Below are 25,954 nucleotides of genomic sequence, written 5' to 3'. Positions count from 1 at the left end.
AAATATGGCATGTACAGAAAAGTATAGACATTATAAGTATACAGCTTAATAAGTTATCATAAGATGAGCCTATCTGTGTACTTACCATCAAGGAATAGCACATTAGCCTAGCAGTTTTTGCATATGGAGGGCCTAGCCTGAGGTAAGTCAAAAAGTTTTTCTGTGCTGCCTAGGAGAAACCCTTGATGCGGGGCTCACTGAGTTGGCTCTGTGGCCCTGTGGGCAGTGAGAGAGGGAAGCCCCAAGGAAGCCTGAAACAGACTCTCTCTCCACAGAGACTTTAGGTCTCATCAAGGTACTCCAGAGTTGTTGGGATAAGAAAACAAAACCCAAAACCCAGGAGCATCACAGAGGCAGTAGCATTCACCCACGTGGCTGGTCAAGTGCAGAGATTTGAGATCTGCCGTGTTCACCTTGGGGTAGGGAGAAGAATGGCCTTGGGCAGCTCTTGGTAGTCAGATGCACGGGGAGCTGCAGCTTTGAATGGTGCCAGGAGCCTCAGGGAACCTGGAAGCTGAAGCGGGCTTCCAGATGCCAGTAGATCCAGGGCCTCTCTGGGACCATGGTGGCCACTTAGCAGATGCGTGTTCAAGAAGAACCAGCCCTGCTGATCCTGGTCACTGACCTGGCACCAAAGCTTCAGCCACACGTGTTCAGAAATTTTAGGACAAGTGTCAGAGTGACACTAAGCAAATAAATGTTGGCCTATGTCTTGAGCTTCCAGTCATAAAGCGAGCTTTGCTGAGGAGAGGCCACGGGGAGATCAAAGTAGGTAGAAAAGAATAGCCCCCACCCCCCGACTCCCCATTTGCCCCCACCTTCTCCTTACCCTTCTCCTCAGCTGCTCTCATGACATCCATGCTGTCCTTGGTTGGAACAAACCGGTCTTGCACACCTGTTGTCTGAGAAATTAAACATAAGTGTGGTATAATGTACCTAAATGTGGTATAGTGGACAAGGAAAACTAAGCTGAAGTCTAACCTTTTAACAGACTTGTGAGTGCTTGGTCCCCTGTTAACTAACTTAACTAACTTAAAGACCTTGAGTGCTGGTTTTGGACAGTAGGGGTTTGGCAGGCATTAAATACTTCTCTCCACAAATTCCCAGGTGCCTTTACCCTCTCAAGGAAAAGCCTGTTTGTCCAGACCTGATGGGCAGGTCCTGCTGCCCTGTCAATTTATAGCAGGTAGTTGAGTGTGTTTTGATAGGGTACCTCCTCCCTTGCATCTTTGGCAGCTACTCTTTTATTTGAAGGAGCTTGGGGATGGACACACAGACACACACACACACAGACACACACACACAGACACACACACACAGACACACACACAGACACACACACAGACACAGACACACAGACACACACACAGACACACACACAGACAGACAGACAGACAGACAGACACACACACACACACACACTTCTGTCTCCAATGTAATCAGCTTCACTAGACTTGGAAACTGTTAGGCTGGATTAATCCCCCCAAAGCACAGAATGTTACAGTCCCGAGTAAGGATGGGAGAGCTGTTTTCCAGAAGGGAGAGTTAAGCTCCTTGCTTGAGGCTGGGTGACTAGTGTGGATCCACTACAGTTCTGATGATCTCATCTGGTCCGCAGCATTCAACATTTAGGCCAAATAGAACCCTTGTTCTTGACTCACGTAGCACCTAAATGGAAGTCAGTCTGTGCCTTTATAATGAAAGTGTTTGAGTCTGTGAAATTGCAAGGAGAAAGGTACTCATCAAAAAATACCCATCCCTGTCCTGCCCATCCATCCCCTGTCCTGCCCATCCATCCCCTGTCCTGCCCAACCCTTTCCTCTGCAGGGCCTCCTCCAGGGCCCACAGGCTGCTGCCATGATTTGTTATGGACCAAGGGTTCTTTTCCAGGACTTATTTATCTTTTCTGTATCGAGGACAAGACAAAGCTGTCAGTAGCCTCGATGAGATGAGACATGGCTAAATAAGGCTAACAGGATTTTTACCTATTCACTGTTTTCAGGCTCTGAAACAGTCTCTAAAAGTATTTATGTGGTTTTGTTTTAAATCAGATTCCTTGGCATGTTCCTAAAGATGTGGAAGTTTTGTTTACTTTCCCAGTTAGGTCATCAGCATAAAATCTCTACAGGCATTATGAAAAGTGAAAGTGTTAGCTGCTCAGTTGTGTCCAACTCTTTGGGATCCCGTGGACTATAGCCCACCAGGCTCCTCTGTCCATGGAATTTCCCAGGCAAGCATACTGGAGTGAGTTCCCATTCCCTTCTCCAGGAGATCTTTCCAACACAGGGATCGAACCCAGGTCTCCTGCATTGCAGGCAGATTCTTTACTATTTGAGCCACCAGGGGAGGCATTGAGAAGACTGAAATTTTAGACCTATTGTTAAGCAAGTTGTCTTTTATAGCTTTGTTACCTGGCCTCTCTTTGCCCCTCAGGGATCAGGGACTGGCCCGTTTGGTGGCCACGGTGATTGCAGGGGAAGATACCCCTGCCCCATTTCCTCTGACAGCCCTGGTCTTGGTTGAGCTAGACTCCACCCTCTCCCAGCCCCTCTCCCCCACCCCTTGGCCTCCACCCTGTTCCTGGGGATCTGCAGAGCCCCATTGACATGATCCCTGTTACCAGAGCTCTCTTTCTGGGGAAGCTTTGAGAAAGCTAGAGTTGGCCTTCTGTAAGTCGAAGGCCTTTTTTCTCTCCTTCCCTCTGTGGCTTCTCAGTTCTTGAAGGTCCTCCCAGAGGCTTTCGTGACCCAAAAGAAAGCAGAATATAGTACAGACAAGGCTGAGTGGTAGAAATAAAATGTTACTTCCAACAATTAGACGAAGGCTAATTACAAAGTCTTAGATGACCAAATACCAGGAATCTGATCTCAAACTCCCTAGGCTGTATGGGATTTGGCATTTCCCTGGCCACGAGGAGAGGGAGAGGTGGCTCTGGAATCTCCGTCCTGAAGCTTTTTTAGCATAAGAGGCAAGCTCTCCTCTTCCTGTCTTTCTCTCTGGGGGTTAAAGCAGAAGTTTGTCCCTGTGCCCACATACTCCTGCCTTAACCCATCAGCCCCAGTGCATACCTCTGTTCTTGAGGAATTTACATATATTTAACCTAAAGAACTGGTTTCAAATAGGAAAAGGAGTACGTCAAGGCTGTATATTGTCACCCTGCTTATTTAAGTTATATGCAGAGTACATCATGAGAAATGCTGGACTGGAAGAAACACAAGCTGGAATCAAGATTGCCGGGAGAAATATCAATAACCTCAGATATGCAGATGACACCACCCTTATGGCAGAAAGTAAAGAGGAACTAAAAAGCCTCTTGATGAAAGTAAAAGTGGAGAGTCAAAAAGTTGGCTTAAAGCTCAACATTCAGAAAACGAAGATCATGGCATCTGGTCCCATCACTTCATGGGAAATAGATGGGGACACAGTGGAAACAGTGTCAGACTTTATTTTTCTGGGCTCCAAAATCACTGCAGATGGTGATTGCAGCCATGAAATTAAAAGACGCTTACTCCTTGGGAGAAAAGTTATGACCAACCTAGACAGCATATTCAAAAGCAGAGACATTACTTTGCTGACTAAGGTCCATCTAGTCAAGGCTATGGTTTTTCCTGTGGTCATGTATGGATGTGAGAGTTGGACTGTGAGGAGGGCTGAGTGCCGAAGAATTGATGCTTTTGAACTGTGGTGTTGGAGAAGACTCTTGAGAATCCCTTGGACTGCAAGGAGATCCAACCAGTCCATTCTGAAGGAGATCAGCCCTGGGATTTCTTTGGAAGGAATGATGCTAAAGCTGAAACTCCAGTACTTTGGCCACCTCATTCGAAGAGTTGACTTATTGGAAAGGACTCTGATGCTGGGAGGGATTGGGGGCAGGAGGAGAGGGGGACGACCGAGGATGAGATGGCTGGATGGCATCACTGACTCGATGGACGTGAGTCTGAGTGAATTCTGGGAGTTGGTGATGGACAAGGAGGCCTGGCGTGCTGCGATTCATGGGGTTGCAAAGAGTCGGACACAACTGAGTGTCTGAACCGAACTGAACTGAACCTAAAGAAAGGTTTCATCTAAATAAGGATGGATTTTTCTATCTACAGAATAATTGGGTCTAGTGGCAAGTGAGCATTTGGTCCTGATTTAGACTGAGGAAGAGCCTGTGTCTTTACCTTTAATAGGCTTTCAGTTACGTATCTAGAAATAATCTGTTAATAAGTGGTATTAAGTATAGCATGTTCCTCCCCCTCCCCACTTTCCTTTAACTTGGTGATGAGGGAAATGAGAGATCAAAATTCTCTCTCAAATATGATGAAACACTATAGCAAATGTGAAATCAGTAACCCTGCAAATAATTCAGAACACCCACCATATCCCAGAGTCTAGTTTTTCTTGCACCAGAATTAACTAGAATAAAAGCCAATATATGTAAACTACTGTTTTCACAAAGCTTGTATATACCCCAGCTCAGGACTTTTTTAAGGAACAATTTCTTAGTAGATGTTAAAAAAATAATTTTTAAAAATCGGTCTTCTCCCATGGACTAACAGAAAAAGGTATGTTCTTGCCCTAGAAATACAAAATACAGTTTGAAAGCAAATAGCTTTTATTTTTACTTATATTTTTAAAGTTATTATTTCTGTGAGAAAGTCTGTCCAGTGCTTTAAAAATGATACTGTTTCTGTTCAGGGATAAAAAGGTGGAGGGACACATTATATTCCCTTGAAAACAGGCATTTTAGGTACAAGAAATACTGATGCATACTACAGAATGTTTTGGCTGTGTGGCTTGTGAACTGCCATGGGGGCCGAGAGCACTGCAAACCACTGAATGCAGGAGCATTGCAAACTGTGAGGTGGCATGCTGACTACTGTAAGTGCTAAAACATACAGGAGGTCAATGAAAAAAAGAAACCTCAAGTGCTAATAAGCTTTACAAAGAAAGGAGTGTCTAGGAACTTGAGATCAAATAAAGTGATGCCCACTGAAAACCCACTCCCTGAAGTTCACAATGTAAGGCAGGAAGGGAGCCCTGGTGGTGAGAGGCAAAGGAGTTAGTCTGGAAAGGAAAGGGTCTAGGCTGGAAAGGGGGCTCTTCTTGGTTAGAAGAAGAGGCTGGAGCCATAAACTCTGTGTGAGCTTCCTGTATGGGTTGAGGGGTGTTCTTTAACCTCTCCTGAACCCATTTACTTATCTGGAAAATTGGGATGGTAGTACTGCCCAGGTATGTACTAGGAATTAAATAACTCAGTATTCCCAAGTGTTCAGTGTGCCTCTGGTTTTTGGCTGGCATCTGATTTTTGAGAGTATCTAAAGTGTGATCTGGTATATGTTGGTCCTGAAAAATAGCAGTGGTAATGAAAAGAGACAAACTATAAGGTTCAAAATCCTTGTACTCATGGAGGGGATTTTATTTTCTCATTTGGCACAATATTCTGGTAGCTCAGAGGGTAAGGAATCTTTCTGCAATGCAGGAGACCTGGGTTTGATCCCTGGGTTGGGAAGATCCCCTGGAGGAGGGCATGGCAACCCACTCTACTATTCTTGCCTGGAGAATCCCCATGGTCTGAGAAGCCTGGCTGGCTACAGTCCATGTGGTTGCAAAGAGTCAGACACGACTGACAACTAACACTTTTCTGGAGGTTACAGCTATGGTTACTTTGGCCACTTGGTATAGGCATAATACTGTATATTTTGTGGCACAAAACGATGGCCAGAGTCTCGGTAGAAAATGAGTCCAGTAAGGTGGTGACTTTTCCTTACCTGACAGAGGTTATAATCTGCATGTTTCATAGCACAATTTCCATTTGATAAAGGAAGAGAAGAATCTGGGATTTGACCAAGAGAGGGAATCAGGTGGGTTGCAGCCTGCAGGGTTGAGCAGAGAGGAAGGAGAACAGAGTTTGGGTGTTGCCTTGATCAATAGTAGGACCCAGTGTGTAATCTGTAAGATAAGGGTGACCAGATAGACTGGGTGAGTGGTTCTGTCACCTAGAAGTCTGGTTAAAACATCAGTTTCTGGGCCCCACTCCTAGATGATGCTGATTTGGGTGGTCCTGGGGCCACAGAAGTGTATGAAAGTCACTAAGTTGTGTCCGACTCTTTGCAGCCCCAGGGACTATACAGTCCCTGGAATTCTCCAGGCCATAATACTGGAGTGGGTAGCCGTTCCCTTCTCCAGGGGATCTTCCCAACCCAGGGATTGAACCCAGGTCTCCTGAATTGCAAGCGGATTCTTTACCAGCTGAGCCACCAGGGAAGCTGACATTATACTAGACTGTCTCTCAAGGTCATTGCCACCTCTGAACCAATAACACATGGCCAATTGCTTAAGAAGAAGCGACCCTCACCTGGCCAAGAGAAGCTGCAGACGGTCAGACTCAAGTACACAATCAGGGTCCTGTCCCAAAATGCTGATCTTCCTGAGTCAGGAATGAGAACTGTGGTCTCCAGTGAGCAGAACAGATACAGTGAAGTAACAGCTTTTTATCAGACTCACTTGTGTTAGAAGTTAAGTCAAAGCACAAAGTAGGTAGAAGATTGGGAAGGTGGAAGTACTCTGATATTGGTTGTGCTGAAAAACCAGGGGGTAGACATTGGGTGTAGATGGGCCCATTTAGGCCTAAAATATCTACATGGTTTAGAGATAAGGAGAAGTTCAAACCCACTGCCCCCCCAACCTCACAAACCATGACTTACTTACTTCATGACTTACTTACTTGGCAAACTCTCCAAGTCAAGAATAGCATCCCATTGTCTCAGGGAAAGAACTACTATCTTGTCAGCCAGGTATGGCTGGGCTATCAGCCTATGCTGAGATAGCTTCCCAATGCATGTGGTTATGGTTCTAAATTCAATCCTGGCATTCAGTTGTACCATACTAATGCCAGGTAGTTACTACTACCTTGCTGTAGTAACTTAATTTTTTTCATTACTCTCAGAACATAGGAACACATTTTAATATTACTTAGATGTCAAAAGTCATTCTTCAATGGCCAAAGTGAGCTAGAACTGTAACATTATGGCCAGTTCGAGCCTTTCTAGCTGTCCTTCACCGGCACTTAGACTTCCTAAGTCTTTGCTCCAACTACTGAAATGAGGCTTGACTATTTTCCCTAGTGCCCTTTCCCCACTCATGTTCAAAAGCCCTCAGTTGTTAAAAATTATATCTGGGTGGAGGGGGGCAGGTCAAAGAAATGTGTTAGCTCAGTGACTTGAGAGCCTGTTGTCTTCTTCCTTCTGCCAACAGCTGATTGGCATGCTGCTGGCCTGCTGTTTGTCCCGGTTCATCACGGCCAACCAGTATGAGATGGTGTAAGGAGGTGAGTGGCGGTGGGGAGGGCTCTCCCTTGGGGGCCTGGACTCCCCTCTCAAAGGGATGAGGGTACTGCTCGGTCACTTCACTCCTTGTTCTCGGTGGCACTTGGCCATGTGCCAAAGCCTCATTTCTCTGGTGCTGGGTAAGAGATGTGATTACTGCTATTGTGGAAAATATCAACATGCTCTCTTCAGCTTGTTACCTTAAGTCCTTCTTAATGGTGTCATTTACATGTTTTAATTTCTCTCTTAGTCTTTCAAGAATGGCGGAATAAGAGACCTGTTTTCAAAAGGAACTGCAGCAATCTTTGAAAGACTTCCAAAGAATGTTAGAGCACAGTACATAATACACCTGTCCTAACCCCCACCCCACCCTGCGTGCAACTGCAGCTGACACTCCCACACAGCCTCTGCTCCACCTTTCAGCTTGCATCGTGCCTAGCGTTCCATTTTGTGAAGCCCTGTTGTGCCAGAGTGTAGCCAGGTTCCCTGCATCTAGTCCTAGGGGACCCAACCCAAGGCCCTGTGCGTGCCAGCTCCTCCATCTGTACTTGGTCCAACTGCAGCTCATTGTAGGTGACTGGTTCTCCACACCATCACTGGCCCTGCTGGGCCCTGCATGTAGTGTGGGAGGCTCCTGTTAGCCCTTGATCATGATTGATAAACGCTGCACACCCCCTAGATATAGATAAGCAGATAGCTGTCTGTTCTTTTGGCTTAATCTCCTTTGGTTGGGTTTTCCCTTTTACTAAGGCTCTTTCCTACCTTCTTCAGGCTGCCTAGGGCATGTAATACTTTGCAATTGTCCTTGAGGAGAAAAGGGCATATGTCATGCACGAAGGAGATTATCGAGCTTTGGGTGGCCTCCTTGCTCCTTGCTGTTACATGCCTGGGAACATATAGAGGGTTTAGTGCACCTGTATAACCCTGTTACAAAGCTGTATTGTTGCTTCCTTTGAAGGAAATAATTACTTCTGTTTTTCCCCAATTAATTGCTATTGTGTTATTTTACTTCTTTCTATAATTTTTCTTTGCATTGACATTACAGACATCGAGGACCTCATCAAAATCAATTTAAAAATGAGTGTGAAGGGGGAACAAAAGTCAAGATATTTTTAAAAGATCTTAAAAAATGCCTCTGTCTCGCATGCCAACAAGAATGCATTGATATTGTGAACATTTGTGATACATGTATTAATAAATAGTCATTACAAATTACTGTGTTCTGGCCTTGTTCTTAGTTTTTAAACACATTTCTATTCCATTCTGTTCCATAGGACAGGGGTCCCCAACCCTCGGGATCTAATGCCTGATGATCTGATGTGGAGCTGATGTAATGATAATAGAAATAAAGTATGCAATAAATGTAACACGTTTGAATCATCCCAAAACCATCCCCCCCCTTCCCCCTGGTCTGTGGAAAAACTGTCTTCCATGAAATTGGTCCCGGGTGCCAGAAAGGTTGGGGACCACTACCATAGGGGATTGGAGATGGACCATCTTACACACTGACACATCCCCCCTTACAAGCTCCAACTCCACTAAATAGCATTGAACAGTATAAAAACTGAAGGGGTAGATTTTTTTTTAATGGACATTCCAGGAACTTGAATCATTTATCATAAACAGGATGTATTGTTGGCTCCAAAAATAGAATCTTCATATTTCAGGCTAGAGGCAGAAAGATTTCAGAGTTTTTAAGTCTGAATGTCACTTTAAAAAAGGAAATGAACATCTACTTTCCCCTTTATTGTTCCTGACGATCATGTATTCTTCCCTTCCTTCATTCTTCTCTGGATTGAATAAACTCAATCTAGAGAAGAGATGACATCATACCATTCAGTTGTCTCAGTGCCATGGCTTATATTAATACTAAAGTATGAAATCCTTATACTTGATTTAAAGAGCATTTTAGCAATAGGTACAGTATATATTATCTGCAATCTATTTTTTTCCTTCTTTGTGTGTGTGTGTGTGTGTGTGTGTGTGTGTGTGTGTGTTAGTCACTCAGTCATGTCTGACTCTTTGTGACGCCATGGACTATATAGCTCTCCAGGCTTCTCTGTCCATGGAATTCTCCAGGCAAGAATGCTGGAGTGCGTTGCCATTCCCTTCTCCATTCCTTAATGGATCATCCTTAAAAACTAGTAAAAGCATTTATTCATCTTTTCCCAAATAAGTGGATCTTCTCTGATGGAGATGGTGTTCTAACTATATCCACATATTAGTCTGAACTCTACAGGAAGTAAACCCTAAAAGGCTTACAGTATCTGACCCGCACCCTCAGATATTCTCTCTTCAAAAGGTCAGCATTTATAGAGAGTTAGAGATCTCTTCTCTATAGCCCCAAACTTTTCAAAGTTTCATTTACATTTCTCTTTTGTTATATAATAAAATGAGGCTTTTCTGTAAAATTCTAAATAGAGCCCCATCCATGGTTCACCTTTTTGCAAACTATGCATTCACTAGTATACTAATACTGTTATACTTTGGTAAACAAGAAATCTATACACTTTCTAGATTGAATTTGGATCTCATCACTATATAATTTCAGTGTGAAACATTTAACAAAGATTTACTTGACTTTAAAACTATGAAGTATTTATGTTTCAACCTTGCTCAGAAATAAGGTATATTTAGCTTTAAAAGGTATTGCCTAACATTACTCCAAAGTCGTTATGCTAATTCATACTCCCACCACAGAGTAGTAAAGTTCCAGTTTGTTCATATCCTCATCAACACTTGTTATTCTCAGACTTAGTTTTTTTGCCATTCTGAATGTGTGGTGGTATCTCAGTTTGACTTCACATTATAATTAGTAATACTGAACATTCACTTTGTCATTGACTACTTTGATATCTTTATTTAATTTTTGGCCACACTGTGTGGCATGTGGAATCTTAGTTCCCTGGCCAGGGATCAAATCTGTGCCCCCTGCAGTGGAAGCATGGAGTCTTAACCACTGGACTGCCAGGGAATTCCCGATATCTTCTTTTATGAGGTATTCAAGTCTTGTGCTTTTTTTTAAAAAACTCAGTTATCTTAATTGATTTGTAGGAATTCTTTATGTATTCTGGATGCAAATCGTTACCTGGATGTATCAATATTTATTGCAAATATTTTCTCTCAGCCTATCATTTGACTTTTCACATCTGGTCAATTAGTTTTTTCCAGCTTTATGGGCTTCCCAATGGCTCAAGTGGTAAAGAGTCTTCCTACAGTGCAAGAGACACGGGTTTAATTCCTGGGTTGGGAAGATGCCCTGAAGGAGGAAATGCAACCCCTCCAGTATTCTTGCCTGGGAAGTCCCATGGACAAAGGAGACTGGCGGGCTACAAATGGTCAGACATGACTGAGCATGCATACACTACTGAGATGTATTTGATATTGTATAGGCTTGAAGTGCGGAGAAGGCAATGGCACCCCACTCCAGTACTCTTGCCTGGAAAATCCTATGGACGGAGGAGCCTGGTAGGCTGCAGTCCATGGGGTCGCTAAGAGTTGGGCACGACTGAGTGACTTCACTTTCACTTTTCACTTTCATGCATTGGAGAAGGAAATGGCAATCCACTCCAGTGTTCTTGCCTGGAGAATCCCAGGGACGGAGGAGCCTAGTGGGCTGCCGTCTGTGGGGTCGCACAGAGTCGGACACGACTGAAGTGACTTAGCAGCAGCAGCAGCAGACTAATGGAAATAAAAACAAAAATAAATGGTACCTAATTAAACTCAAAAGCTTTTGCATAACAAAGGAAACCATAAGCAAAAGGACAACCCACAGAATGGGGGAAAATATTTGCAAATAATTTGACTGACAAGGGGTTAATCTCCAGAATTTACAAATAGCTCATATGGCTCAATATCAAATAAACAACATAATCAAAAGTGGCAGAAGACCTAAATATACATTTCTCCAAAGATGACATACAGATTGCCAAGAGGCATATAAAAAGATGCTCCACATCATTAATTAGAGAAATGCAAATCAAAACTACAATAGGACCTCACTTCACACTAGTTAGAATGGCCATTATCAAAAAGTGTACAAACAAATGCTAGAGAGGGTGTGGGGAAAAAAGAGCCCTCCTACACTGTTGGTGTGAATGGAAACTGGCACAGCCACTATGGAGAACAATGCAGAGGTTCTTTAAGTAACTAGAAATACCATGTGATCCAGCAATCACACTACTGGGTATATCCAGAGAAAACCGTGGTTCAAAATGATACATGCACCCCAGTGTACATTGCAGTTCTGTTTACAATAGCCAAGACATGGAAGCAACCTAAATGTCCATTAACAGATGAATGGATAAAGATGTTGTGGTACATATCTACAATGGACTATTACTCAGCCATTAAAAAGAATGAAATAATGCCATTTGCAACAACACAGATGTACCTGGAGATTATCAAACTAAGTCAGAGAGAGAGACAAATATCACATGTTATCATTTACATGCAGAATCTAAAAACTATGATATAAATAAACTTATTTACAAAACAGAAACAGACTCACAGACTTAGAGAATGAACTTATGCTTACCAGTAGAGAGAGGGAAGATGGGAGGGGAAAGATGGGTAGGGGATTCAGAGGTACAAACCACTAAGTATAAAATAAATAGGCTGCAATGATATATTGCACAACACAGGGAATATAGCCAATATTTTATAATAACTATAAAGGAAGTACAACCTTTAAAACTGTGAAGCACTATATTGTGTACTTGAACCTTGTATAATATTTACAACTATACCTCAAAAAAAAAAAAAAGGTAATCAAAACAGTGTGGAACTGACAGACCAATGGAACAGAATAGAGAGCCAAGATATAAACTCACACACTTATGGTCAACTAATACTTGACAAAGGTGCCAAGTGTATAAAATGGGGATAGAATAGCCTCTTCAATAAATGGTGTTGAGCAAACTGTATCTACATGCGAAGGTATGAAACTGGACTATTATACTTTACTCAGAAGTCAAATAAAAAGTGGATTAAAGACTTACATGTAAGACCTGAAACAGTAAAATTCCTAGAAGAAAACAGAAGAAAGCTTCTTGACAATGGCTTCAGTAATAATTTCTTGAATATGATACCAATATTACAAGCAACAAACGCAAAAATCGACAAGCGGGAGTACATCAAAACAACAAGAAAAGGCAATCTATGAAATGGGAGAAGATGCCTGCAACCCATAAATCTGATAAAGGGTTAATATCCAAATATATGATATATAAGCACACTTACAACTCAATGGCAAAAAACAAAATACTTGATTTAAAAATTGACAGAGGAGCTCAATAGAAATTTTTCCAGTGAAGATGTACACATGACCAATAGGTATATGAAAAGGTGTTCAATATCACTAATCACCCAAGAAATGCAAATCAAAACCACAATGAGATATCATCTCAGCTATTAGGATGGCTATTATTTTTAAAGAAGTAATTTTTGCCAGGGGTGTGGAGAAAAATGAACCCTCGCCTACTATTGCTAGCAAGGTAAACTGGTACAGTCACTATGGGAAAAAGTACGAATGTTCCTAAAAAACTTAAAAATAGAACTACCATGACCCAGCAGTCCTACTTGTAGGTTTGTATTGAAAGGAATTGAAATCAGGATCTCAATGAGCTATCTGTACTCCCATGTTCACTGCAGCATTACTCGCAATAGCCAATTCCTGGAAACAACCCAAATGTCTATCATTGGATGCTTGGATTTTGAAATGTGATGTACACAAACAGTGTAATATTATTTAGCCTTAAGAAAGAAATTCTGCCATTTGCAACAACATGGATGAACCTGGAGGACAATATACTAAGTGAAATAAGCCAGATACAGAAGGACAAATACTCCATGATATCACCGCTATTGTGAATTTAAAATAGTCAAAATCACAGAAGCAGAGTAGAATGGTGGTTGCCAGGGTCTAGGGGAAGGAGGAGACAAAGAGGGATTAGTCAAAAGATAAAAAAAAGTTTCAGTTAGATGAGATGAATAACTCCTAGAATAACAGCATAGAGATTACAGTTAACAGTACTGCAGTTTACTTAAAATTCTGCTAAGGGTAGATCTTATTTTAAATGTTATCACAAAAATTAGGTAAAAAAGTCAGTTAGTAAGTTAATAATAGAGTGCAGGAGGGAAAAAAGTATCTTCCCACAAAGAAAACTCCAGGTCCAGATGACTTCACTGGTGAATTTTGCAAAACTTTTAAGAAAGAGATAATACTAGTTCTACACAAAATATCCCATAAAACTGAAAAAAAAGGGGGGGGGGCATAATTTCCAAATCATTCTGCAAGGACAATATTACTCATTCCTATTCTTCTTCCTTATTCCTATTCCTATTCCTTATTCCTCTTATTCTTATTCTGAACAAGATATTAAAGAAAACTACAGACCAATATCCCAAAGAACATGGAAAAATATTCTAAACAAAACAGTAGCAAAGCGAATCCAACAATATATAAAAACAATGTTTTAACTCATAGTACTTTATCCCAGGAATCAGCACTTTTCTTCTACCTTGTTTAGAAAGTTCTAGCCAGAACAATCACACAAGAAATGTGTCTGCAATATGGCTGAATCTCAAAATCATTAAGAAACCAGTCAGAAAAGGTCATATGTTGTATGATTCTCTTTATATAAATGTAATTACCAGGCATATTTACAGAGAAAGTAGACTAGTGGTTGCCTATGGGTGGATGGATGAGGGCGTGGATGTTGGGGAGAAACTAAAAGTGTTAAAAGATACAGGGTTTCTTTTTGAGGTGATGAAAATGTTCTACATTTGATTGTGGCGATGGTTGCACAACTCTGAATATACTAAAATCACTGAATTTTACACTTTAAATAGGCAAATTTTATCATAAGTGCTTGTTATTTTTAAAAAGGTATATTTTGTGTCACTGACTTCTGAGTCTTCCCCTAAGTATGGGTGACTGGAAAAGTGAATAAAATCCTTGTACAGATTAGCAAGAATTCTTTCTCCATTTCCTTGTGTCACATTTTCTTAAGTTTCTTCTGGCTGTAACATATGCAAAGATTATTTTTTTAATTCTTTGAATTCTGAGCTTACCTCCTTTGCCAAACAGTCATTTCTGTTTGACTGAATAGTCATTTCTGCTGTATATGTTAGTATTTTAAAACTCTGTTTACATAAGCAGTTGTTTGCTTTGCCTGGCTATGAGGTTGCAAGCTTAAGTCTCTGAAGGGAGTATCCTTGTTTTAAACTTTTCATAGAAGTGTAAGACACAAACAGGAAGTACTCCTATCATAAACATGTTTTTGATGATTTTTGACTAAGTAAACACACTCGTATCACTGGCACCAAGATCAAGACATAGAACTTTCCCAGCTTCTTGGAAAATCACTCTTGTTCAGAAGAGATTTTTTTTTTTATTAACTGTGGTAGAAAACCACATAAAAGTTATCATCTTAACTATTAAGTGTACATTTTATTAGTATTAAGTATATTTTCCCTGTAGTGCAATCTACAGAAATTTTCATCTTGTAAATCTGAAATGCTATACACATTAAATAAATCTTTTCATTTTTCTCTTCCTCCACCATTTTACTTTCTGTTTCTATAAATTTGATTATTTTAGATATTTCATGTAAGTGGATTCATGCAGTATTTGTCTTTTTGTGACTGGCTTCCCTTAGCATGAGCTTCCCTGGTGGCTCAGACGGTAAAGCATCTGCCTGCAGTGCGGGAGACCCAGGTTCGATCCCTGGGTTGGGAAGATCTCTTGGAGAAGGAAATGGCAACCCACTCTAGTGCTCTTGCCTGGAGAATCCCATGGACGGAGGAGCCTGGTAGGCTACAGTCCATGGGGTCACAAAGAGTCAGACACGACTGAGTGAGTGCTTTGCCTTTTTGCCTTCCCTTAGCCTGATTTCTTCAATGTTCATCCATCTTGTAGCATGAAACAGGATTTCCCTCCTTTATAAGGCTGAATAATATTCCATTGTATGGGTAGACCACATTTCATTTATCCATTTGTCTTGTGATGGACATCTGGATCACATCCACTTTTTGGCTATTGTGAATGGTGCTTCAGTGAACATGGGCATGCAAAAGGAGAATGTCTTTTGGTACTAAAATATCTAATGTTGATTGATGATATTCATCTCAGGAACTGTTCTAAAGGCTTTATCCCATTGAATTTTCACAGCAACAAAAGAAATTAGAAAGCACTCTCATTATCTCCATTTTACAGGTTAATAAACTAAGCAATGAGAAGGTTAAGCAACTTTCTCAAGGTCACCCAGTAGAGTTGGGACTCTCAATCAGTCTGGAACCAGTACCACACACTTAGCCACCGTGCTATGCTGCTGCTGCTGCTGCTAAGTCGCTTCAGTCATGTCCAACTCTGTGCGACCCCATAGACGGCAGACCACCAGGCTCCTCCATCCCTGGGATTCTCCAGGCAAGAACACTGGAGTGGGTTGCCATTTCCTTTTCCAATGCATAAAAGTGAAAAGTGAAAGTGAAGTCGCTCAGTCGTGTCTGACTCTCAGCGACTCCATGGACTGCAGCCTTCCAGGCTCCTCTGTCCATGGGATTTTCCAGGTAAGAGTGCTGGAGTGGCTGCCATCGCCTTCTCCACCATGCTATGCTACCTCTTGCTTGTTTTCTATAATGATGCTATAAAGCAGCGGTCTCCAATCTTTTCAGCACCAGGGACCAGTTTCATGGAAGACAATTTTTCCATGGACTGGGGAAGGGGATGGTGGCTTCAGGATGATTCAAGCACATTATGTTTGCTGTGCACTTTATTTCTGTCTTTGTTACATCAGCTCTACCTCAGATCATCAGGCATTAGATCCCAGAGGTTGGGGACCCCTGCGGTAAGTATATCCTATGAAGTTTTGCTCGTGTGTGCTCATAAAATGTTCAAGTCTCCGGATTACATGCCCCTTTAATTAAAAACACGAGCATTCCCTCTTGAAGCCCCAAATTTCTTTCAATTTGGACTCATTTACAAATGGCAGTATCATAAAGCATACTAAGTACTCGACCTTCTAGAGCTTCTTTTCTTATTCTGGCCAAGCATTTCAGATATGCTGCACATTGAAAAGAAGTAATCGAAATTAGCTTCATGTACTCCATTCTATTAAAAGTTATTAGCAATTAATACAGATTTAAGGGAGAGGGGACTCATTAGCCCTCTTGCCCTGAAAATTAATGCGTCCTTTTCATTATATTCCTAAGGGGTATTTTACCCAATAACATTCCATTTCAGATTAATATAAAATGAAAACTACATTATTTGAGAATGCTGGCTACAAAACGATTACAAACCACAAATCTCACAAAGATTAACAGGGAAGGAAGATCAAGCAGAACAATGAACTATTAATAATTCTAGACAAGATGAAGGTAATAAAATCAATGTGTCAATCATTCTACAAGAATCAAGAAGCCACAATATTTTTTGAGGGCATGGTCAGGCTTATGTAAGGGTTAATAATGTTTTTTTATAGGTTAAACTAGGCTTTCAGGAGTGGGTGATTTCTGGATAGTTACAAAAGAAATAAACTATAAATTCTAATTTTAAAAATGCAAGGGTCTATATACAGAGATACTGTTTTCTTCATATCTAGGCAAAACTGTCTTCCCTTTCCTGCACAAGGTGCCCCAAGCTGTTCAAGGTTAAGCATGTCAACAACTCCAAATGAACCACTAGGGGGCAGAAGCAGACGAAGCTGACCAACAGGTTCCCCTGAGAACCCATTCACACTTGGAGTGACTTGAAAGACTGCTGATAATTGCATCCTATATGTTAAGCTGAATCTGAAAATTTATCATATTTCCTTACTAAGAACCTGAAACCAAGATAAAATTGCCTAATTCTTTCTTCTCTATTCTGATGCTAGAGTTACTATTTGATAAAAAATACTGACCCAGGAGCCCTGATAGCAGCCCCATGAATACAAGGCACTACGGTTTTGCTTTCTCTTCCTCTCCATTGCCAGTTTTATAGTACTCTTTATCCTGACAGCCACTTGATTTATTCTGGCTTATGCTCGTGCTTACCCCCTCAACATTTGGCAACTTGCTCTTATCCCGGAAGCAACGTCCAGACAAATTTGATTATATAAGCAACCTATTGCCACACACATTTAAGCTATACCATGGTCATTTCATAACAGGCACAGAGTTCACACCTCCCACTCTCTCATGCTGTGTTTAGCCAGAAAAAGTTGAACAAACAAGTACCCAATATATGTAATAAAACATGGCATTGACACCAATTCTAAAATCTTTATCCTACATAAACTCACAGACATATGTTCTGTAAGGCAGTAGAAGGTGGATTTATAAAGCACCATAAATGACTCCATCAATATATCACTCATGGCAATTGTTTATATCCTGAGGAGGAACAAACACTGTTGTTTTTTCATTCAGCAGAGTGGGTGCTTAATGTATGTCAGATTAAAGATGCATTAAATACAAACCCTGTCCTCAGGAGCTCACAATCAAGTGGGAAGCCAGATACAGAAAAAGAAAGATCGCGTGAATAAACAGAAAGTTGCATTCTATGTGAAATCACAGTGATTTGGATGGGGCACTGCTTAGCTGGGAGTAGGGGGCTGAAACACAAGGGATCAGATATAAACAAATGCTGCACTTCCTGAAGAAGAGTGCCCAGAGACCAGTGCTAAAGGACAAACAGAGCTGGCCAGGTCAAGAGGAAGTGGAAGGTCGGCGCCGAGGCAGGCATTTGGAGCAAGAGACAGCTAAGAATAGCGTGGGTGTGGTGTGGGTGAGCAGATAGCATCAGCTTTGTGTGCAGCGGGAGTCCTGAGGCACAGAGCTCTCTGGGGTTTATACAACTAGTTGAGAATTGAGGACTTCACCTTGTAGGCAACAGAGAGCTGGGGAACTGTTTTGAATGGGGGAAATTTGATTATTCTGGAAGACATTGAGAAGCAGGAGATTAAGGTCAGACAGGCTAGTTAAGAGGCTACAATTGTCCGGAGCTAAGGCACTGAGAGTTGGGGTAGGAAGGGGTGACACTAGGGGGTTCAAATCGGCAGGGTTTGATATGTGAGGAAGAATCATGGATGACACTTAGATTTCTAGCTTGGATGACTAGGAGGTCAGTGGGGCCACTGGCAGAGATAGGGAATGCACAAACAGGGCTGGGAGACAGCAAGGAGTCTGGTTTCAGATGGGCTGAGTTGGAGGTGCCTCCACGCTGTCCACCTGCAGAAGTCTGATGAACACGTGACTATAAGCCAGGTGAGCCTGAGTTGAACTCTAGAGGTTGGCTAGGCCTCTTGTCACTGCTGGCAGAAAATATGGAGTCAATGAGATTTTTCCTGAGGATGAGTAGACCAGAAGAGCGAGGACTGAATGGTCAGAGAACCCCAAGGTTGAAGGGATAGGTGGAGGACATGGGTCACCAGGCTGAGGCAGAGAAGAAACGGTCAGAAGGAACCGTCTATGGTAGGAAGCTCTGACAAGGACCTCAGATTACAGGCTAGAAGCACCCAAGTTCCTACTCATATCCAGTCAATAATTATTTGAAAGCTCGGCAGTGTGACAGGCCCCATGCAGGAGGGGGCCACTAAGAAATCGACCACAGGACTCTTGACTTCAGGAGCCTCATAATCTAGTTGGGAAAACGAAACACTTCCTAAAAGAGGTAAAGTGAAAGCCTAAGGAAGAGGCAAATGGCTGTGAAGGGCAAGATCTAGAAGGACCCTGTGGGAGTGAGGGAACCAAGATTTCTAAAAGAAGCAAGACCTGGCTGACCTTGGGAGCCAGGGTGGAGATTATCCTAAGAATGGAAACTTGACCACAAAGGCCAAGAAGACAGCAAGGTAATGTCTACTGTGGATGGAGCAGCCACTTCACATTCAAGAAGAGAGACAGATCCTGCTGGAAATGTGGCTCAAAGCCAGGGCTGAATGAGGCCTGAATGCCTACCTGGGCCATGCAGATTGTGTATAGGGGAAATGAAAGTTCAGAGCAGGAAAATGTTGCCTTCACTAAGAAGCAGCTACCAAGTATGCATTCTCCAAAGAGAAGAAAGAAGAAATGTTTCCAACCCTCATAGAGAAAGGAAAGCAGTGTGTTTATGAAATTAATACAATACTGATGTATCTCTTCTTTTCTACTTTTGAATAGTCTGACAAATCAAATTCTTATTTTCAGAAGGTATCAGTTCAGTCGCTCAGTGTCTGACTCTTTGAGACCCCATGGACTGCAGCACGCCAGGCTTTCCTGTCCATCACCAACCCCTGGAGATTGCTCAAACTCATATCCATTGAGCTGGTGATGCCATCCAGCCATCTCATCCTCTGTCGTCCCCTTCTCCTCCCATCTTCAATTGTTCCCAGCATCAGGGTCTTTTCAAATGAGTCAGTTCTTTGCATCAGGTGGCCAAAATATTGGACTTTCAGCTTCAGCATCCAGTGAATATTCAGGACTGATTTCCTTTAGGATGGACTGGTTGGATCTCCTTGCAGTCCAAGGGACTCTCAGGAGTCTTCTCCAACACCACAGTTCAAAGTCATTAATTCTTTGGCGCTCAGCTTTCTTTATAGTCCAACTCTCACATCCATACATGACCACTGGAAAAACCATAGCTTTGACTAGACAGACTTTTGTTGGCAAAGTAATGTCTCTGCTTTTTAATATGCTGTCTAGGATGGTCATAGCTTTTCTTCCAAGGAACAAGCATCTTTTAATTTCATAGCTGCAATCACCATCTGCATTGATTTTGGAGCCCCCCCAAAATAAAGTCTCTCACTGTTTCCATTGTTTCTCCGTGTCTATTTGCCAGAAGATATAGTTCCTAATTCTTTTGGTTATCAAGTTCCCTGGTTACTGTTATTTTCTGCCTAAACATCAGACTTGAAGAAAAATAAAAAAGAATTGTATTTCAGTGAGCTTGAGCCTGTGAGATTTTATAAACGTCATGCTTTTAATAGTAGTTTTTCTCCATCAGAGAGCCTTAGACAAATATATGCTCAGAATCTTCAGAAATCACTAAATATGTGTATTTTATCATTCACCTGACTAAACTGTGATAATGGGGTGCTTTACAGCCGAAGAACTTTCTCAAATATGATTGTATTTTAATCCTTAAGCCTCACAATTCAAGAAAGGCTAACAAGTTAATGAAAAAGTGGGGGAAGGGCATGACCAGGCAATTCAAAGAAAACAATTGCAAATAGCCATAAGCACATGAAAGATGCTTCTCATTCACTTTTACACTTCACTAACATTTAAAGAAATGCATATAAAAACAGACACTTTCATATCTGAAAGTATTTGCTATCATCCTCTTGTCGATGTTAATGGCAGTTTAAGATTGTTGCATCTTCTGGAAAGAACAACTTGGCATTGGCTTTCACATTGTAAATGCGTACACTCTTTGACCCAGCAATTCTACTCCCAGATGTGTCCTAAAGATATTCTTGCTCAAGGGTTTTAGTATGTGTGTAAAAGTTTCTCTGTTGCAGCATTTTTTTGTAGACTTTTTTTAAAAATAAAATCTAGATCATCTAGTAAGGTGGGGGGTTGGTTAGGGACTTCCCTGGCAGTCCAGTGGTTAAGACTTAACCTTCCAATGCAGGGGTTACAGGTTTGATTCCTGGTAGGGAAGCTAAGATCCCATCTGCCTTGTGGCCAAAAAAAACAAAATAAAACATAAAACAGAAGCAATATTGTAACAAACTCAGTAGACTTTTTTTTTTTTCTTAAAAAGGTCCATATTAAAAAATATCTTAAAAGAGGGGGCTGGTTCGAGTCACTATGCTATCTGCAGACACTGTGCTGTGCTTAGTCACTCAGTTGTGTCTGACTCTTTGTGACCCCATGGACTGTAGCCCACCAGGCTCCTCTGTCCACAGGGATTCTCCAGGCGAGAACACTAGAGTGGGTTGCCATCCCCTCCTCCAGGGGATGTCCCCAACACAGGGATTGAACCCAGGTCTCCTGCATTGCACACGGATTCTTTACCATCTGAGGCACCAGGAAAGTCCAAGAATACTGGAGTGGGTAACCTATCCTTTTTCTGGTGGATCTTCCCAACCCAGGAATCGAACCAGGGTCTCCTGCATTGCAGGCGGATTCTTCACCAGCTGAGCTACCAGGGATGCCCTGGAGAGTCATAAACCAAACTGTACAGATCAGGGCATGCTGTTGTGGCCTTGGCTGTGATCTACAGTCTTGGAGACCCATCACATCCTCCCTCCTAGACTATGATTTGTTCCTAAAAGCCTGGCCACTAAATGAAGAGTTGTTTCATGAAAGAGTATCTAGGTTAATTGTACCGGGGTAAACTGTGTTGTGCTCTAATCTAACTTTAAATACCCCCAAATGTTTTGTGAATTAAAAGAAGAAATCAATGGAACTATGAAAACAAGTTTCTGGAAATAATACACATCCTTTTGCAAGTGTGCACATAATTAAGTTCATCTTTCTTACCCATAGTGGATGGTGGGTGGTGGAGGGGGCACAAGGAAGCTGTTCCTGTTAAAAATTCTGCTTTCTGTGCCACTTTCTTCACTTTTCTGTGGCTCAGTTACCTTGCCCTGAGACTGTTCTTAAAAATAAAGTCATAGCACAAAAAAAAAAAAAAATAGAGCAAACTAAAGGCTAAAACACAGAGTGCTTGGGTCACGTGGAAACAGACCACCTGAACTCCAGACTGAAGATGTGTGGGAGGTGCTACTGCTTCACCCCTTTCTCTGGGTCCCTGTACACAGAGCAAGATGCTTTTGGCTTCATCCCAACCCAGTACACAGTTTAAAGTAGTTCATTTCCAACTAGAAACTGCTGTTATTCAAGTCGATTGGCGAGTATGTCTTTGAAACCACAGTGTCAAAATTCTCATTATATTGCATTTATTTAGTATGTTTTGTGGAGGAAAGTCATTATTTTATACTAATTGTAAAAAGGTAGTGTTCCCCCAAATGATGTGGCTTTTCAAGGGCAGTTATAGAAAAGACTAGTAGTTAAGAAAAAACAAATTGCAGTATAATATAATATAATCTCCTCTTAAAAAGGACATATACCCATAATGCTTACATGTTTCTGGAAAGAAAACTCAGAAAATACATACAAGAAATTGCAGCAGTGGTCTTTTTGGAAGAGAGGAGTGTGGCAAGAAAGAGTTATAGGCACTATTTTTAGTATGAAAGTAAGATTTTTTAATAGCTGCTGCTGCTAAGTCACTTCAGTCGTGTCTGACTCTGTGCAACCCCATAGACGGCAGCCCACCAGGCTCCTCTGTCCATGGGATTCTCTAGGCAAGAATACTGGAGTGGGTTGCCATTTCCTTCTCCATTTTTAATAGCAAAACAGCAAAATAACAAATCCTTCAGTGATTTCCTACAGACTAAAGAAAAGAGATTTTGGGTCCAGGCATTGACATAGAGCACCCTGCAGGATCTATCTGGCCACACAGGCCTCACCCATGCCCCCATGTATCTCCTTACTACTCCACCAAATTACTTGCCACTCCCAGAATGCACTAGGCAGCCCTGAACTTCTGTGTTGTTGTGCTAGTTGTCTCCCCTCTCACCAGAATGCCCTTTCCAATCTCACCTGTCAGAAAACTCCCTCTCATTCTTCAAAATCAAGGTCAAGTGCACTGTCCTATTGTTATGTCTTTCCTGACCACCCTGAACCCCGATCCCGCCCCAGACAGGTATGCCCAGATGTGTTTTCCTCAGGTTGAAAGCTTGTGATTCAGGTGATATGCTATGAATGGGCTCCTCCTGAGCCTGCCCAGCTGCTTGGGTCACCATTTTCCAGTTGAAGGAAGGCTGAAGGTAGAGTATGGGATGCATGCGACACCCACCCCAGGCTGGGTGGAGCATTCACTCACAAATGTCAAGGCATCTCTCCCAGCTCTTACTCAGAGCCAGAAAACTGCTTCCTGAACCCTGTCCCTTAAGACTGTTAGACCTGAAGCCAGGGCCTTATTGGCTTAACCCATTCTAGGACCAGGGAAGATGGTACTCTGACTACCATTTGTTCACCTATGCTATTTTCACTTGGTAAGACACATTAATTCTTCATAACAAACTTACTTGGGGATATGTTAGCCAATGCAAACTTAACCTTAGATTCAAAAGAAAACTCCCCATCAAAACATTCAGCCTCAGTTTAAAAAAAAAAGAAAAAAACAAGGAGAGAAAAAGAATCTATATAAAAAAGTTTCTATGACATATGCAGAAGTTTGCTTCATCCTTCATGTCATCACACCCAAGGTTAAATGATCACAAACAAAAAACTATAAGAAACACTCACTTAAAAAGAAGCAAGAGTAGCAAGTGAAATTCTGAAAGAGAAAGACCATACAAGGACACTGACCCTATCAGAATTAAAACATACTGGGATGTCTCAGCAACTTAAAAAGTGCTTTCAGACTTCCCTAGTGGTCCAGTGGCTAAGACTCCATGCTCCCAATGCAGAGGGCCTGGGTTCAATCCCTGGTCAGAGAACTAGATCCCTCATGCCTCAACTTAAAGATCCCACACACAGCAATGAAGATCTCGCATGCCACAAATAAGATGCAGCACAGCCAAATTAAAAAAAAAAAAGTGCTTGAATAAAGAATGAGACCAATGGAAGAGAATTAGGAAGTCCAGAAATTAAACCATGTACATGATGTTCAGTTCAGTTCAGTCCCTCAGTTCAGTTCAGTTGCTCAGTCGTGTCTGACTCTGCAACCCCATGAATCATGGCATGCCAGGCCTCCCTGTCCATCACCATCTCCCGGAGTTCACTCAAACTCATGTCCATTGAGTCGGTGATGCCATCCAGCCATCTCATCCTCTGTCGTCCCCTTCTCCTCCTGCCCACAATCCCTCCCAGCATCAGAGTCTTCTCCAATGAGTCAACTCTGCACATGAGGTGGCCAAAGTATTGGAGTTTCAGCTTTAGCATCAGTCCTTCCAATGAACACCCAGGACTGATCTCCTTTAGAATGGACTGGTTGGATCTCCTTGCAGTCCAAGGGACTCTTAAGAGTCTTCTCCAACACCACAGTTCAAAAGCATCAATTCTTCGGCGCTCAGCCTTCTTCACAGTCCAACTCCCACATCCATACATGACCACTGGAAAAACCATAGCCTTGACTAGAGGGACCTTAGTTGGCAAAGTAATGTCTCTGCTTTTGAATATGCTATCTAGGTTGGTCATAACTTTCCTTTCAAGGAGTAAGTTTCTTTTAATTTCATGGCTGCAGTCACCATCTGCAGTGATTTTGGAGCCCCCAAAAATAGAGTCTGACACTGCTTCCACTGTTTCCGCATCTACTTCCCATGAAGTGATGGGACCAGATGCCATGATCTTAGTTTTCTAAATGTTGAGCTTTAAGCCAAACTTTTCACTCTCTTCTTTCACTTTCATCAAGAGGCTCTTTAGCTCCTCTTCACTTTCTGCCATAAGGGTGGTATCATCTGCATATCTGAGGTTATTGATATTTCTCCCAGCAATCTTGATTCCAGCTTGTGCTTCCTCCAGCCCAGCATTACTCATGATGTACTCTGCATATAAGTTAAATAAGCAGGGTAACAGTAAACAGCCTTGACTTACATGATAGCATTTGCTAAAGATGTCATTTCTAGTAGGTAGACTTATAAAGGACTTTATACTACGGGTTTGTGAACTGAAAAAAAAGTAAAAAGTTGTATCTATACTTCAAACTGTATAACTGAACAAGTTTCAAATGAATTGAACATTTAAATGTAAGCAAAAAACAAGAAAATCATAAAAGCATGTCAAGAAACATGGTAAATAGACAAAGAATATACATAGTTAACACATACCAAAAAAAAAAAAAGCCCGATATAAATGACCCTTAAAACATGTAAAAATATACTGAACCTCAGTCATCATTTTAGAAATGCAAGTTAAAATTACACTGAGGTATTATTTCTCACCTGTCAAGTGGACAAAACTCTGTAAACATTTAACAACACATTCTGCAGGTAAAGTTGTGGGGCAGCAGATATGCCCACACAGTACATGTGGAAGTATATATGTTGTAACCTGAATCAAGGGCAAATTGACAATATCACAATTACCAACATATTTACCTTTTGCACCTATTACACAGATGCAATTGTCCATGTAAGAAATTATACATGTTCATGATTTTTCATTGCAGCACTGTTCGTAATTGCAAAAGATTGAACACAACCCAGTTGTCCAATAATAGGGTATTGGTTAAATAAACTTAACCACATCCACACAACGGAATACTATGCCATTGCTCAAATTGAATGAAAGTATTATTTTCTATGTACCAATATGGAAAAAAATTTCTAGGTTATATTGTGAAAAAAGAGAGGCAGAACAACATGTAGAGTATGCTTCCTTTTGTACAAGAAATGGAGACTATAGGAATAATTACTCATATTTGCTTGTGATTGCATGAAGCACTGCAACACAATGAAGTAGGATGACTGATTGCCTAAAAGGGACTGGTGAGGAAGAAGTAGATGGAGACAGCAGAAGGGATATGCTTTAATATATGTCTTTCCATATTACTTTAACTTTTGGCTACTGTGAATACATTTCCTTTTCAAAAATAGAAATAACATTTAAAAACGTACTCTGCAGAAAATTTTTGCCAAAGTCAGAGCTAAATAACACAAAGGCAGGGTAGA

General features: G+C 41.6%; 1 protein-coding gene across 1 annotated transcript in view; it reads left to right on the top strand.

Moving 5' to 3' along the window:
• TSPAN7 (tetraspanin 7) overlaps nucleotides 1–8,525 on the top strand; it is a 129,186-nt gene extending 120,661 nt beyond the window's left edge. The window contains exons 7-8 of the mRNA XM_052663003.1: nucleotides 7,240–7,312; nucleotides 7,561–8,525. Coding sequence (XP_052518963.1) covers nucleotides 7,240–7,308 — 69 coding nt within the window. The 3' untranslated portion in view covers nucleotides 7,309–7,312; nucleotides 7,561–8,525. The remainder of the gene's footprint in view (nucleotides 1–7,239; nucleotides 7,313–7,560) is intronic.
• Nucleotides 8,526–25,954: the final 17,429 nt, after the last annotated feature.

This window comes from Budorcas taxicolor, chromosome X (genome assembly GCF_023091745.1).
Source record: "Budorcas taxicolor isolate Tak-1 chromosome X, Takin1.1, whole genome shotgun sequence".
Taxonomy (NCBI): Eukaryota; Metazoa; Chordata; class Mammalia; order Artiodactyla; family Bovidae; genus Budorcas; species Budorcas taxicolor.
The sequence above is the reverse complement of the archived record's forward strand: the minus strand, read 5'-3'. Positions and strand labels throughout refer to the sequence as shown.